Source organism: Physeter macrocephalus, chromosome 8 (genome assembly GCF_002837175.3).
Source record: "Physeter macrocephalus isolate SW-GA chromosome 8, ASM283717v5, whole genome shotgun sequence".
Taxonomy (NCBI): Eukaryota; Metazoa; Chordata; class Mammalia; order Artiodactyla; family Physeteridae; genus Physeter; species Physeter macrocephalus.
Genome location: NC_041221.1, coordinates 4,681,641 through 4,696,581, shown reverse-complemented (window position 1 = coordinate 4,696,581; position 14,941 = coordinate 4,681,641). Strand labels below are relative to the sequence as shown.

Here is a 14,941-nt window from a genome sequence, read left to right as displayed (position 1 = left end):
TCTCCACTTCATCCAGTTGGTCTCGTAGCTGCTGCCGAGCTAGTTCTTTTGCTTCTAAGGCTCTTTTGAGCGTAAGAAGTGAATCTCCTGTTTTAGAAAAACATCGCAAGATAAGAAAGACAAACTGGCAGTGAGGAAAAATGGTTTTTAACGTTTTCATTTCAATTAAGAAAATTCTTGCCAGTAAAAAGGGAAAACGTCAACTTTTATAAAACACGTACTGTGCAAACTGTTCTGCTGAACTTGTTTTAACTGGTCATTGAGTATCTGTTTTTCTGGAATAAGTCTTCCAAGCATTTGCTGAGACTCCTAGGAGAGAAAGAGAACACAGCAATGAATGATGGAGAAAACTACCATGTTTCCTCATCCCTCAAGGACTCTCCTAATCTCAACCTGAATCCTCTACAGTGAAACTCTCAGGGTGGTTTCACAACTCAGCAGAGAAAATGGAAAGCAATGATCTCTCAATTGCACTGGGATCAAATGCAAATGCAGTGATGCTGCTGTTTGCTAACTGACTCAGTAGTTTAAACAGCAACTGTTCTGTCCTGAACTTTGAGCCTTAATAGGGTTGAACTGGATTACCATACACCTGAAGTTGGAAACAGAAATCAAAAAAGGACTTTTAACAATTAGAATCTTAGCTGCCATATTTGTTTGTCCAACACTCAGGACAGAGGCACAATTTTAAACAGCTACACAAAAATCTTGAACCAACTATTTTTTTTTTTTTTTTTTGCGGTACGCGGGCCTCTCACTGTTGTGGCCTCTCCCGTTGCGGAGCACAGGCGGACGCGCAGGCTCAGCGGCCATGGCTCACGGGCCCAGCTGCTCCCCAGTGGCAAGTGGGATTCTCCCGGACTGAGACATGGACCCAAGTCCCCTGCATCGGCAGGCGGACTCTCAACCACTGCGCCACCAGGGAAGCCCTTGAACCAACTATTTTTTAACTGACATAGATAAAAGCTAAACCACATTGTACAAGGCTATTTGGAGTCTTCATGGGTGACTTGACAAGCAATTGTATTTGCCTAAGTTCAGCTGAAATTATTCAATATAGTTTCTACACATTTTAGAAAAAGGACAGATTTTCCAGCCTTTATTAAGGAATATTTGACTTTTATTTTTACTTTGATTAGAAAAAAAATCTCTGTGTATTAACTTATGGTTTGAAAAAATAAAAATGTCAATTAAAAATTTTCACTAGAGGCTAAGAACAAGTCCCTTCTGGAACAACCACCTTTAGATACAGACTGGCTTGTGTGTAATAAATCTTTGTGTACTATATGTCTGAACAGTAGATACAGCTCGATGGAGAGGATTTGGTAGCATCTTCTCATATGAATAATCCACACAAAACACATATACCCCCCATCCCCCCAAATTTGAACAAAACAGAATACAAAAATCGATCATTTTCCAAAAAAAGCATAGCCAACTAAGCTTCTCCTCTTGTTCTCCTTGCTAAATTAAGGCAAGGCCTCTTACCCAATCCCAAAGATTCTTTCCTGAACCAGGACAAACAATGAAGGATCAAGATGAAGCCTGGCTCAGATCACTCAGATTGTTTCACTTATTTAAACGTTACTTTTAAATGGACTACCTGAGTTTCGAAAATAGGTCAAACCAATATGAAGGGCTACCTGACTCATTTGCAGAGCAAGAATTTGCTAATTACTGTAAAGAAACAGATTTCTCACTGCCTACTATGTACCTGCCTTTCTTCAAACCACGTATTATTTTTAACTTCACTACTTTTTCAGGAAGCTTGATTGGTATTTTATTATCAATAACTGAATATACTAAGCATCAATCTTTTTTTTTTTTTTTTTTGCCGTACGCGGCCTCTCCCGCTGCGGAGCACAGGGTCCGGATGCGCAGGCCCAGCAGCCATAGCTCACGGGCCCAGCTGCTCCGTGGCATGCGGCATCCTGACAGGCGGACTCCCAACCACTGCGCCACCAGGGAAGCCCGTCAATCTTAAATAATAAAAATATGTTTGGACACAGAGCATTCAGTGAGATAATAAACGAACACATGGCCTTCACTCCTAAATTTTCAACGGAATATTTTATGAAACTTCTCATAAATAGTTAATGAAAGACACAGAAAAACAGTTACCAGAGAAAAGAACACACTTTTAAAAGGTGCATACATTTTAAAATATTTTCAAACAATTTCTAGCAGTGAACTTCTGATACTGTTTACATTATATGTCATATCCTAATATCTCAAATTGATTAGGACTTCAGTGATAATCAGTAAGGACACAGAAGACATGAATGACATCATGAATCAACTTGATCGACTGACATTTACAGGACACCCTACCCAACTTCAATAGAGTACACATTCTTTACAAGTGCACATGGAATATTCACCAAGACAGATCAAATGCTGGGCCATAACATAAGTCTCAATAAACTTAAAAGGGTTAAAATCATACAGAGTATGTTCACAGATCGTATCATAAATAAATCAGAAATCAATAAGACAAATGGAAAAATAATCCAAGCATTTGGAAACTAAACAGCATAATTCTAAACAACCCATCAAAGAAATGACAAAGGAAATTTTAAAAAAGGTTATGAATTGAGTGGATTTAAAAATACAACATATTCATATGGCTATGACAATGCTCTGAAGGAATTATATAGCTTAAAATGTTATACATTATCAGAAATGAAGAAAGATCCAAATTCAATAATTTAAGCTTCCTCCTTACGAGGCTAGAAAAAAGCAAATTAAACCCAAAATAAAGAGATGGAAGGAAATAATAAGAAGCCTAAGTCAATGAAATAGAAAACAGACACACAACAGAGAAAAAAAAATCTATAAAACCAAAACCTTTAAAAAAAAAAAAAAATCAATCAGGGCTTCCCTGGTGGCGCAGTGGTTGAGAATCTGCCTGCCAATGCAGGGGACACGGGTTCGAGCCCTGGTCTGGGAGGATCCCACATGCTACGAAGCAACTAGGCCCGTGAGCCACAACTACTGAGCCTGCGCGTCTGGAGCCTGTGCTCTGCAGCAAGAGAGGCCGCGATAGTGAGAGGCCCGCGCACCGCGATGAAGGGTGGCGCCCCCGCTTGCCACAACTAGAGAAAGCCCTCACACAGAAACGAAGACCCAACACAGCCAAAAATAAATAAATAAACAAAGGTGGGGTTTAAAAAATAAATAAATTAAATAAAAAAAAATAAAAGTTTCCATAAAAAAAAAAAATCAATCAATAAACCCAATATGCTCCTAGCTAGATTGATGGAGTAAAGGAGGAGGAGGGGAAGGGAGAGGAGGAAGAGAAGGAGAAAGGGGAGGGAGAGGAGGAGTTGGAGTGGCAGAGAAAAGATACAAATTCCCAATATCAGGAATGAAAGAAGTAACATCACTACAGATACTACAGACTTGCAAAGAATAATAAGAAAATATTATAAACAATTTTATACAAATAATTTGTTAACTTAGATGAAATGTTCAAATTCATTGCAAGATACAAATTATCAAAACAGACCAAAGAACAAATAGAAAACTGGAACAGCCTTGTGTCAATATCTATAGAATAAATTTTGCAATTAAATGTTCTATCACAAACAAGATTCCAGACCCAGAAGGCTTCACTAGTGAATGCCACCAAAAATTTAAGGAAGAAACACAGTTATCCCTCAGTATCCATGGGGGATTGGTTCCAGGATCCTCTCAATAGCAAAATCTGAGATTGCTCAAGTCCCTTATACTAAAATGGCATAGTGCAATCGGCCTCCTGAATCCTTTAATCTGCACATTTGGACCAACTGATCTGATACTGGAACCTGATAACTATTCCAGGAGGTGAGAGAAAGTTTTATAGAAATATACAGGATTTTAAGAGACAAGCTGATGGGGTTAGCTAGGAAGGCAGTGTAGTGTCAAGGTTTGAAGTAAAGTCTTGAAGTCACATAGATCTGGATTCGAATTTGGATTCCTGTTTCCCAGCTAGAAACTGAATGCCAGAAACTGATTCTAGAATGTTCCCTTCTCGAATCTTCACTTTCTCACATATAACATGCGAGTAATGATAGTGCCCTTACCAGATTACCGTGGGACTCTATTAAATATCCACATTAAGGTCTTAGCACTGAGCACACTGGCACATGCCAGGCCTTCGATAAATGGTAGCTACCACTACAGTCAGTCCACCATATCTGGATTCAACCAGCCTAGGATCGAATTTCAATCCAAATATGCCGATATGAAAGGACTACTGTACTATACGTTTTACATAAAGGACTTGAGCACCCACAGATTTTGGTATCCCCAGGCAACTTGGAACCAGTGCCCCCACAGATATCAAGGAAAGACTACCATCATATATTTTTAGAAACTAAAAGAGAAAAGAATACCCTACAGCTTAGTTTCTTATTTATTACCCTGATACCAAAGCTAGACAAGGACATTATGAGAAATCGATAAACTAATATCCTTCATGAATTTCAACAGAGACCCCTAATAACAGCAAGTTGAATCCAGCAAAATGTTTGTTAAACAATAATACACCATGACCAAGTGCAGTTTACCCTAAGAATGGAAGGTTGGTTTAACATTCAAATACCACCATACTAACAAAATAAAGGAGAAAAAAACCACATAAACATCTCAATAAATGCAGGAAAAAAGAATATGACCCAACACCCATTCATGATTAAAAACTGTCAGCAAACAAGGAAAAAAAGGGAAGTCCCTCACCCTAATAAAGGGCATCAATCAAAAAAAACCTACAGTTAACATCATACCTCATGGTGAGAGACTGAATGCTTTGCTCCTAAGATCAAGAACAAGACTCTCACCACTTCTATTCAACATAGTACTAGAGGTTGTAATCAATGCAGTTAAGACAAAAAAAGAAATAAAAGGCTTATAGATTGGAAAAAAAAATAAAGTTATGGTGGCGCAGTGGTTAAGACCCCACGCTCCCAATGCAGGGGGCCTGGGTTCAACCCCTGGTCAGGGAACTAGAACCCACATGCATGCCACAACTAAGAGTTCGCATGCCACAAATGAGGAGCCCGCCTGCCACAACTAAGACCTGGCGCAACCAAATGAATAAATAAATAAATATTTTTAAAAAAGAAAAAGAAGAAACAAAGTTATCCTTATTCACAATGTTTATGCATGTAGAAATTCTAAGGAAGCTACAATAAAGCTATTAGAACTAATAAATGAGTTAGGCAATATCACACATATAATGTCAATATATGAAAATGAATTCTGTTTCTATATACTGGCATCAAACAACTGTAAATTGAAATTAAAATATGTAATACACAATAGCATCAAAAACCTTGAAATAATTAGGGCTAAACTTTACAAAATATGTACAAGACTTGTACGCTGAAAACTACAAAACACTGCTGTAAGAATGTGTAACAACCCAAATAAAATTAAGAGATATACTATTAAGACTCAATATTGTTAAGATGTCAATTCTTCCTATACTGATCTATAAATTCAATGGAATTCCAATAAAAACTCTAAGTACTTCTGTAAAAACTGACATGATGATTTTAAAAGGTTCTGTGGAAATGTAAAGGACCTAAAATAGCCAAAATAATTTGAAAAAGAAAAATATTGAAGAACTCACACTACCTGATTTCAAAAATTATAATAAAACTAAAATTATCAACAGAGTGAAATACTGGTGAAAGGATAGACATAGACCAAAGGAACAGAAGAGAATCTAGAAAAGATTTTTTACAAATGTGGTTAATTGATTATCAACAAGTTACCAAGGCAATTCAACGGGGGAAAAGGACAGTGTTTTTAATAAATGTTGCTAGAACAACTGGGTGTTGGTATGGAAAAAAAAGAACCTCACCCCTTACCTTACACCTAAGTAAAAATGAACCTGAAATGGATCACAGACCTAAACATGTAATATAAAAGGGTAAAACTTCTGGAAGAAAAGATACGAGAAAATATCTGCAACCTTGGGATAGTCAAAGATTTCTTGCATTGAACACGGAAAGTGTAAACCATAAAACAAAAAAATGAATAAATTGAACTTTCCCAAAATTAAACATGTCTGCCCTTTAAAGAACACCATTACAAAAATGAAAAGGTAAGCCACCGACTGGGCGAAAATGTTTGCAAACATCTATCTGACAAAGGACTTCTGGGACTTCCCTGGTGGCACAGTGGTTAAGATTCCACGCCCCTAATAAAGAGGGCCCAGATTCAAGCCCTGGTCAGGGAACTAGATCCCACACGCAAGCCTCAACTAAGAGTTTGCATGCCACAGCTAAGGAGCCAGCAAGCTGCAACTAAGGAGCCCTCCTGCCACAACTAAGAAGCACACGTGCCGCAACTAAGGAGACAACGAGCCACAACTAAGGAGCCCGTGGGCTGCAACTAAGGAGTCTGCCTGACACAACTAAGACCCGGCACAACCAAATAAATAAATAAATATATAAATATATTTTTTTAAAAAAGGACTTCTTACAAGAATATATAAAGAACTTTGATAATATGCTAAACAACCTACTAAAAAATGAGCTAAAGATTTTTTCACAAAAGACACACAGAAGAAGGTGCATACTAATACACATATGAAACAATGACCAACATCATTAGCCTTCAGGAAAATGCAAATTAAAGCCACATGAGATATCGTTACACACCCACCAGAGATGTTAAAATTAAAAATAATGGCAATACCAAGTGTTGACAAGAATGAGGAACAACTGAAGGACTCATACACTCCTGGTGAGAATGTAAAATGGTACAACCACTTTGCAAACAATTTGATAGTTCCTGATAGGGTTAAGCACATACTTACATGACATAGTAATTCCACTCCTAAAATTTAACCAAGAGAAATAAAACACATTTCCACATAAAGATGTATAAGTAAATACTCATTGCAGCTTTATTCATAAAAGTCCCAAACCAGGGACTTCCCTGGTGGCGCGGTGGTTAGGAATCGGCTGCTGGTGCAGGGAACATGAGTTTGATCCCTGGTCCAGGAAGATCCCACGTGCCGTGGAGCAGCTGAGCCCTTGCACCACAACTCTTGAGCCTGCGCCCTAGAGCCCGCGAGCCACAACTACTGAATCCCACGCGCCTAGAGCCCGTGCTCCGCAAAGAGAAGCCACTGCAATGAGAAGCCCGCACATTGCAACAAAGAGTAGCCCCTGTTCGCTGCAGCTAGAGAAGGCCTGCATGCAGCGATGAAGACCCAACGCAGCCAAAAATAAATTAAAAAAAAAAAAACAAAAAAACAGTCCCAAGCTGGAAAAAAACCTACATGTCCCTCAACAGGTGAGGGAATAAATAAGGAAGTACTACTCAATGATGAAAAGGAACAAACAACTGATTCACTCAACAATATGGATAAATCTCAAAAACAGCACGCAGAGAGGAAGAAGTTGAAATAAAAGTCACAATGTTCAAGGGACTTCCCTGGTGGTGCAGTGGTGAAGAATCCACCTGCCAATGCAGGGGACACAGGTTCAAGCCCTGGTCCGGGAAGATCCACATGCTGCGGAGCAACTAAGCCCGTGCGCCACAACTACTGAGCCTGCGCTATACAGCCTGTGAGCCACAACTACTGAGCCCGCGTGCCTAGAGCCTGTGCTCCGCAACAAGGGAAGCCACCCAATGAGAAGCCTGAGCACTGCAATGAAGAGTAGCCCCCGCTCGCTGCAACTAGAGCAAGCCCGCGTGCAGCAACAAAGACCCAACACAGCCTAAATAAATAAATAAATAAATAAATAAATAAATAAATAAATAGAAAATGTCTCTGAGAACACAGAGGTCTTAAAACGACTTAGAAAAAAAAAAAGTCACAATGCTCAAAACTGATCATCTTTCATGATGATATGCAGAACAATATCTACATGAATTTGATGCCTCCCTAGCTCAACACTTGAAACCAAACCAGGTGATATTGTAACAACTTGGTGGTCAAGCTTGGATAGGTAATAAAATGAAAGCAGAACTGCTTAGAGTACTCCACTGTGTCTCCAACTGTTGTCTATACATACATCTCTGGAACTCCCCCTAAAATACTTAACTGCACTTCTTTTTTGTGCTTATCATGGTAAAGCCAAAGTCCCATGAATGGACTATAGGTCCTGTGTGATCCAGCCCCCACTTGCTCCAACCATAGCAGTCTCCTTGCTGTAACTGGCATCCCAGAGACCAGCTACAGCCTCAGGTCTTCTGCACTATTGTTTCCCTACCTATAACTTGCTCTGCCAGATATTCACATGGCTCAGCCACTCAACTCTTTCAAGTCTTTGCTCAAAATGCATGTTCAGAGAGAGGCCTGTCCTGACCACATTACTCAAAATCACAGCCCTCCTTACTACTGGGGACTCTCTTCCCTACTCGCTCTCCAGGGCAACTTTTCATCTTCTAATAGAGTACATACTTGTCATTTCATTAGTGCTTGTCTCCCCTGCAAACAGAAGGTAAGCTCCGTGAGGGCGGGGTTCCTGTCTCTGCTGTCCACTGCTGGATCCTCAGTGCTTACCAGAGCTTGCATTGAGCTGGCATGCAGCAGTCTCAGCAAGTGTGCTGAGTTACTAGACAACCTATTTTCAGGCAAGGACCTTGTCTACTTCATCTTGGCTTCCCAGCACCTATTAGATGCTTGATGTTTGTTGAGTGAATAAATGAATGAGATGAATCAGAGAAAGGCACATAAGCCAAAAAGCATTGTTTTTTTTTTTTTTGTGGTATGCGGGCCTCCCCCTGCTGTGGCCTCTCCCGTTGCGGAGCACAGGCTCCGGACGCGCAGGCCCAGCGGCCACGGCTCACGGGCCCAGCCGCTCCGCGGCACGTGGGATCCTCCCAGACCGGGGCGCGAACCCGGTTCCCCTGCATCGGCAGGCGGACGCGCAACCACTGCGCCACCAGGGAAGCCCCCAAAAAGCTTTTAAGGGACATATTTTCTCACCTGTAATTGTTGCTGCAGGTGGGTGATTTCAGCAATTCTCAACTCTCTAGATTTGTTTGTGCTCTCAATTTCTTGCCTTTGGGTTGTCAATCGACATCTGATATCTTGAAGTTTTCCTTCTAGTTGATGCTTCTTATCATTCTTTAACAAATGAAAAATAATACGAATTATTAGCATTTTAATGGTTCAATGTAAGTAGATTCCCAAAGCATAATCAAACTACTCACTAGAGCTTCTAATTCAAATTCCAAAGTCTTTTTCTTTGCTTTCAGCACAACTATGTCCTCTTGTTCTTTGTTTCTTTGATTTAATAGTTCTTGTCTTCGATTCCGTTCCCATTCAAGCTGTCGTTGCCTTTCAAGCTCCCGTTTTGCAGCCTGTGACATACACAAACAGACAATTTATTAATTGTTCAGTTCTTACACTCTTTAAGGTCTCTTACTAAGCCTTACATCTAGTAATCTTTTCTTTTAGGAGTGAAATATTATTAAACATTACAAGAAATTTTTATTTTAAAATAGCAGAAAAATTTTATACAAATATAATATTCCTTCTATGGGAAAAAAGAGAATATTCAGAAGGTCTATTATATTTACATGAGTTGAGAACAGACTGGATTGTTTCACCACTGACATTCAATTCTTTATGCTGCTAAGGATGCTTGGTGTGCTAAATAAGCTGCTCTTCCTTATTTACTGACTAATAAAAAACAAGGAAAATTAATCTAGTAAAATCAAACCAAAAACCCCAGAACAAAAAACAAAACAGAAAAAGCTTTCTTCCATCAAACAAGTAGTTATTATTTCTTCTGTCACATGAGAGATTATTATTTGTCTCAAGCTTTAAAAATTTGTGACCCCCCATCTCCCTAATCATTCATATCCTTTTTAGCACAGAAGGCTCTGTAATTTCTCTGGCAATGTCAGCTCTCTTCAACGCTGACTCTGATGGCTGCTAGGCAGAGTATCTGTCGAAGCACTTGGCACTCTTTATCGTATTGTAATTGCTTCTTACATACCTGTGCTCCAGCTACACTGTAAGGGCCTGGAGGACAGGTGGAGTTCCTATTCATCACCATATCTCCAGGGACTACCAATGCCTGGCACACAGTAAATGTCAATTAAATAATCCTGAATAAACACTCTAAAATACTTTTTTTTTTATTTTTAAACATTGAAGAAGGAAAGGTTGTCTACCTTTTGGTTCTCATTCTGGAAATGAAAATCCTGTTGTGTCTGTGTGTGTCTGCCCGAACGAAAGGCAGCTTATAGCTACAAGTTTTCTAAAGCAATCATCAGGAGATGAAACCAAAGTATTATATTTTTATAAAGACAAATCCCCCATCTTTAAAATACATTTTATCCACACCAGAGAATCATGTCATTGCTTCTGTAACAACATACTAGGACTTCCCTGGTAGCACAGTGGTTAAGAATCCACCTGCCAATGCAGGGGACACAGGTTTGAGCCCTGGTCCGGGAGGACTCCACACGCCACGGAGCTACTAAGCCCGTGAGCCACAACTACTGAGCCTGCACTCTAGAGCCCGCGAGCCACAACTACTGAGCCCGTGTGCCTAGAGCCCGTGCTCCGCAACAAGAGAAGCCACCCGATGAGAAGCCCGCACACCACAACGAAGAGTAGCCCGCACGCAGCAACGAAGACCCAATGCAGCCATAAATAAATAAATAAATAAATAAATTTAAAAAAATATATACTAAAATTGGAAAGACAGGAGATAGGCTTGGCCCCTATCCAGGTATGGCACCAAATTTAGGAAGCCATCCATAAAGTACAGTGAAGATTACTAGACATATTTTCTAAAGTGGGAAAAGAAAAAGATGCAGAACAATAAAATTAGTGTGATACCATTACAGTGGTTTAAAAAAACAATTTCACAAAACCTTCAACCTCTCCACCATATAAACCTTTTTGTTTCTATATTTGTATGTGAATGCAGAAAAAAGGCTAGAAAAAAATACTTAACTGCTATCAATGGTTTGTTACAAGACTGTATTATCAAAAACTTGTACATGAATGTTCATAGCAACAGTATTCAAAATAGCCAGAAAGTAGAAACAACCCAAATGTCCATCAACTGATGAATGGATAAACAAAATGTGGTCTATCCATATAATGGAATACTATTCAACCACAGAAAGGAATAAAGTATTGATTCACGCTACAACTTAGCACGAAAACATGGTAATCGAAAGCCAGACACAAAAGGCCACGTATTATGTGAATCCACTTATACAAAATGTCCAGAATAGGCAAACCTATGGAAAGAGAAAGGAAATCCGTGGTCGTTAAGGGCAGGGAGGAGGGGGAATGGGGAGTAACAGCTTAATGGGTAAAAGGAGTTCCTTTTTGGGGTGATGAATTAGTGGTGACGGTTGCACAACTTTGTGAATAACTAAAACTACGGAACTGTAAAAAGAACAAAAAGCCTGGGTTAATATGGTGCTGAAACAATTCTGGAAGAGCACACGTGCTCACGATGGGGCTGCTCCCCAGTCGCGCACCTCTCGCCTCTCGATTTCCTTCCTCCGCTCCTCCTCTCTCTGCCGTTCTAGCTCCCGCTGCTTTTCCAGCTGCTTCTCCAGCTCCAGTTGTCTCTTGCGCTCCTGCTCCTGGCGCTCCCGCTCCTTTCTCTCCTGCTCCGCCCTCTCCAGCTGGGCCAGGCGCTCTTGTTCTTTGCGCTGCTGCTCCAAGAGCGCTTGTCTCCGTTTCTCCAGCTCCAGATTGCCACGTTCAAAGTTCTCACGCTTCTTATCTTCAAAGGTTACTTTAAAACAAGATGTAACGATTAGGAGAAGCCATGATTTTCAACACAGTATTTTCAAAGGGAAAACTCAATGGCATATTGGAAATGTGTAGTGTACCTGCAAACCCCATCTCCCAAAGCTTCTTTCTCACCTGTGCCCTCATTGATAAGCACTATGAACGTGCCCTTCACCCAGCTTCTTGCTTATATACTCTCCCCTCCAGATGAACCACATCATAGTGTTCGAAATGCCAAACGCGGTTTCTGGAATAATCTTTTTTTTCTTTTTTTTGCCGTACGCGGGCCTCTCACTGTTGTGGCCTCTCCCGTTGCGGAGCACAGGCTCCGGACGCGCAGGCTCAGCGGCCATGGCTTACGGGCCCAGCCGCTCCGCGGCATGTGGGATCCTCCCGAACCGGGGCACGAACCCGCATACCCTGCATCAGCAGGCAGACTCTCAACCACCGCACCACCAGGGAAGGCCCTGGAATAATCTTTTGACAGCAGTTCTGCCTCATCACCCAACCTCCATACCTCCCCTGTCACTCTACCCTTTCCCTTTTCTATGACCTGGATTTGGCAATTGACCCCGTCACTTCTGTACCACGAATCTTTCCCTTTCTACCTCTTTTTCCTTCGCTTAAAACCGTGCTGTTGTGTCTTCAATTTTAACAAACAAGACAGTTTCTGAACGCAGAGGTAAGAAGGTAGTCTCCTCCTGGGTTTCACACTGAAGAGCAGGTTGTGCCCTAATCATCATGGAAATGATACTCGGTAAATTATTTTTTCTAACCCATTACTCAGTTTCCTTCTTTGAGAACACCAATTATGAATTTTAGAACTATCCCCAGGTCAATAATTGTTTTTCTCTGATCCTTGCTAACACTGTTTACATCCATTTTATTTTACTTAAAAAAAAAAATTCCATCCACCACATCCCTTACTATGTTTTCAGCAGCGTCTATTCAGTTTTGTGTTTGCCTCACACGCTTCTCCTTGGAGCCAGCCCCAGACAAGGGAAGCTTTCACTGACAGCCTGTGCAGCATGTCATTCCCATTGTTCCCAATCTATTTCAAGGACCGTCACTTCACACTCTGTCTTGAGATGTGTAGCTGTGAGCATCCTTTCTTGGCTTCTTCCCACATTCCTGTCTGGCCTTCACTGAAAACAGACCTTCCTTACATACTGTAGTTAGATTAGAGATCAGAGATGGCAAGCAAGTTTTATTTTCTTGTTCTTCTGGCTCCTTTTGTGATTTCAGAACAGGCAGCATCCATTTTACTCTGCCACCTTAAAATCGAAAGTCCCCTCCATCAGAGAAAGAATGAAGTAATGATACATGCTACAATGTGGATGAATCTCAAAAACACTATGCTAAGTGAAAGAAGCCGGATGTAAAAGGTCACCCACTGCATAATACCATTTATATGAAATATCCAGAAGAGGTAAATCCAAAGAGACAGAAAGCAGACTGGTGATTTCCAGGGACTGGGGAAAAGGGAGAATGGGGAGTAACTAGGTATGGCCACTGTTTTGGACTGAATGTTTTCCACCCCACCATTTTATAGGTTGAAACCCTAACTCCCAAATGGGCTGGTATTTGCAGATGGGAACTTTGTAATTCCAGTTAAGATAAGGTCATGATGATGGGGCCCTCATTATGAATTAGTGGCCTTATAAGAAAAGGAAGAGAGAGCTATCTTTCTTTTTCCATGTGCACACACCGAGGAAAGGCCATGTGAGGACCTAGTGAGAATGCAGCCATCTCCAAGTCAGGAAGAGTGCCCTCACCAGGAATGGAAGTGGACAGCACCCTGATCTTGGACTTCCTATCCTCCAGAACTCTGAGAAATAAATTTCTGCTATTTGAGCCACCCAGACTATGACATTTTATTATGGAAGCCCAAGCTGACTTAGACAGCCAATGAATTGTACACTTCAAAATGATCAATTTTATCTTAAGTAAATTTTACCTCAATTAAAAAAAGAAAAAAACTGAAAGTCCCTATACATCTTTTAAATTCCAAAATCTGGCCCTATTTCTGGTACACAGAGGCACATAATAAATGGCTGTTGAAAGAAAGAATGCACTAACCAAAAACTTTAATACTGTGTCACATCCTGTTCAAAACTTTAAATGAATGTCTTCTACCAACAGAAAAAGAAAATTCCAAATTCTAAGGATTCCTGTCCTTATTTGCTTTAAGACTTTATTCCCATTATTATCAACCTGAAATGTTCCTCCCTTCCACTTGTAATGACCCAAGTACTCTTCAAATCTCAACTCAACTGTGACCTCTTCCATAGAGATTTAATTGCTTGTGTATTTCCCAGTCTATGCCAACCAGCTATAAGTCAGCTCTCCTGTGCATCTATAATTCTGTCTTCAGGAATTTATCATACTTATGCACTGCTTTGATGACTGTTTATATGGATGTCTTAAATCCTCAGCTGTATTATAACCTTCTAGAGGGCATGGACCATGTATTAGTAACATTTAGATTCTTCACTGTACTCAACACACTTGAACAAAGAACATTTTCAGCAAGCAGTTTATCACTGAACAAAAAGTAATTTAGTTAAAGAGGAGACTAGGAGAGCTAGTGTCCTGAGCAGGTCAATTATCCCCTGAGCACTTTAAATGCAACAAAATGACACTGACAGAGTATTTAACGTAAAGATATTCCATAATAAATTTCATTAGGGTGTCAGTATCAATTATCATCTCATCATTAATAATCCATAGCTACCATAGACTATTTTAATAGTATGATGAATTTATCTTTGTAAATGAGGATAATTTAAATTAGGTTCATATTAAATTAAAAATAACTTCTTGTTATCAAGGAGCTTCCGATTCTATAACAACATGAGAAAACAACAGTAGGCAATTTTACATTTGATTTCTGCACTGGTGGTATTAAGCAACCACCTTATAGGCTTATCAGTTTTGAGCATTTTATAGATAACATTTATGAAATTTTGTTAAGTGGTAAATAATCAGATTTCAATTTAAAAGCTAGAACAAGGGTGCATTAGCAGAGTACATAATGTTCTTATTTCTATACATATATTCAAATGCAAAAGCATATGAAAAGTGTCTCCTTTCTGACTAAGGTCAGTTAAAGAAACATAGCAAGGGCTTCCCAGTGGCTCAGTCATTAAGAATCTGCCTGCGGGCTTCCCTGGTGGCGCAGTGGTTGAGAGTCCGCCTGCCGATGCAGGGGACACGGGTTCGAGC

General features: G+C 40.2%; 1 protein-coding gene across 1 annotated transcript in view; it reads right to left on the bottom strand.

The window, feature by feature from the left end:
- The window catches only part of ITSN1 (intersectin 1), a 248,386-nt gene that overhangs the window by 125,093 nt on the left and 108,352 nt on the right, over positions 1-14,941 (bottom strand). Inside the window, exons 13-17 of the mRNA XM_028492624.2 lie at positions 11,458-11,720; positions 9,160-9,309; positions 8,933-9,073; positions 222-309; positions 8-87 (exon numbers count right to left, since the gene is read on the bottom strand). Of these exons, the coding sequence (XP_028348425.1) occupies positions 8-87; positions 222-309; positions 8,933-9,073; positions 9,160-9,309; positions 11,458-11,720 (722 nt within the window). The remainder of the gene's footprint in view (positions 1-7; positions 88-221; positions 310-8,932; positions 9,074-9,159; positions 9,310-11,457; positions 11,721-14,941) is intronic.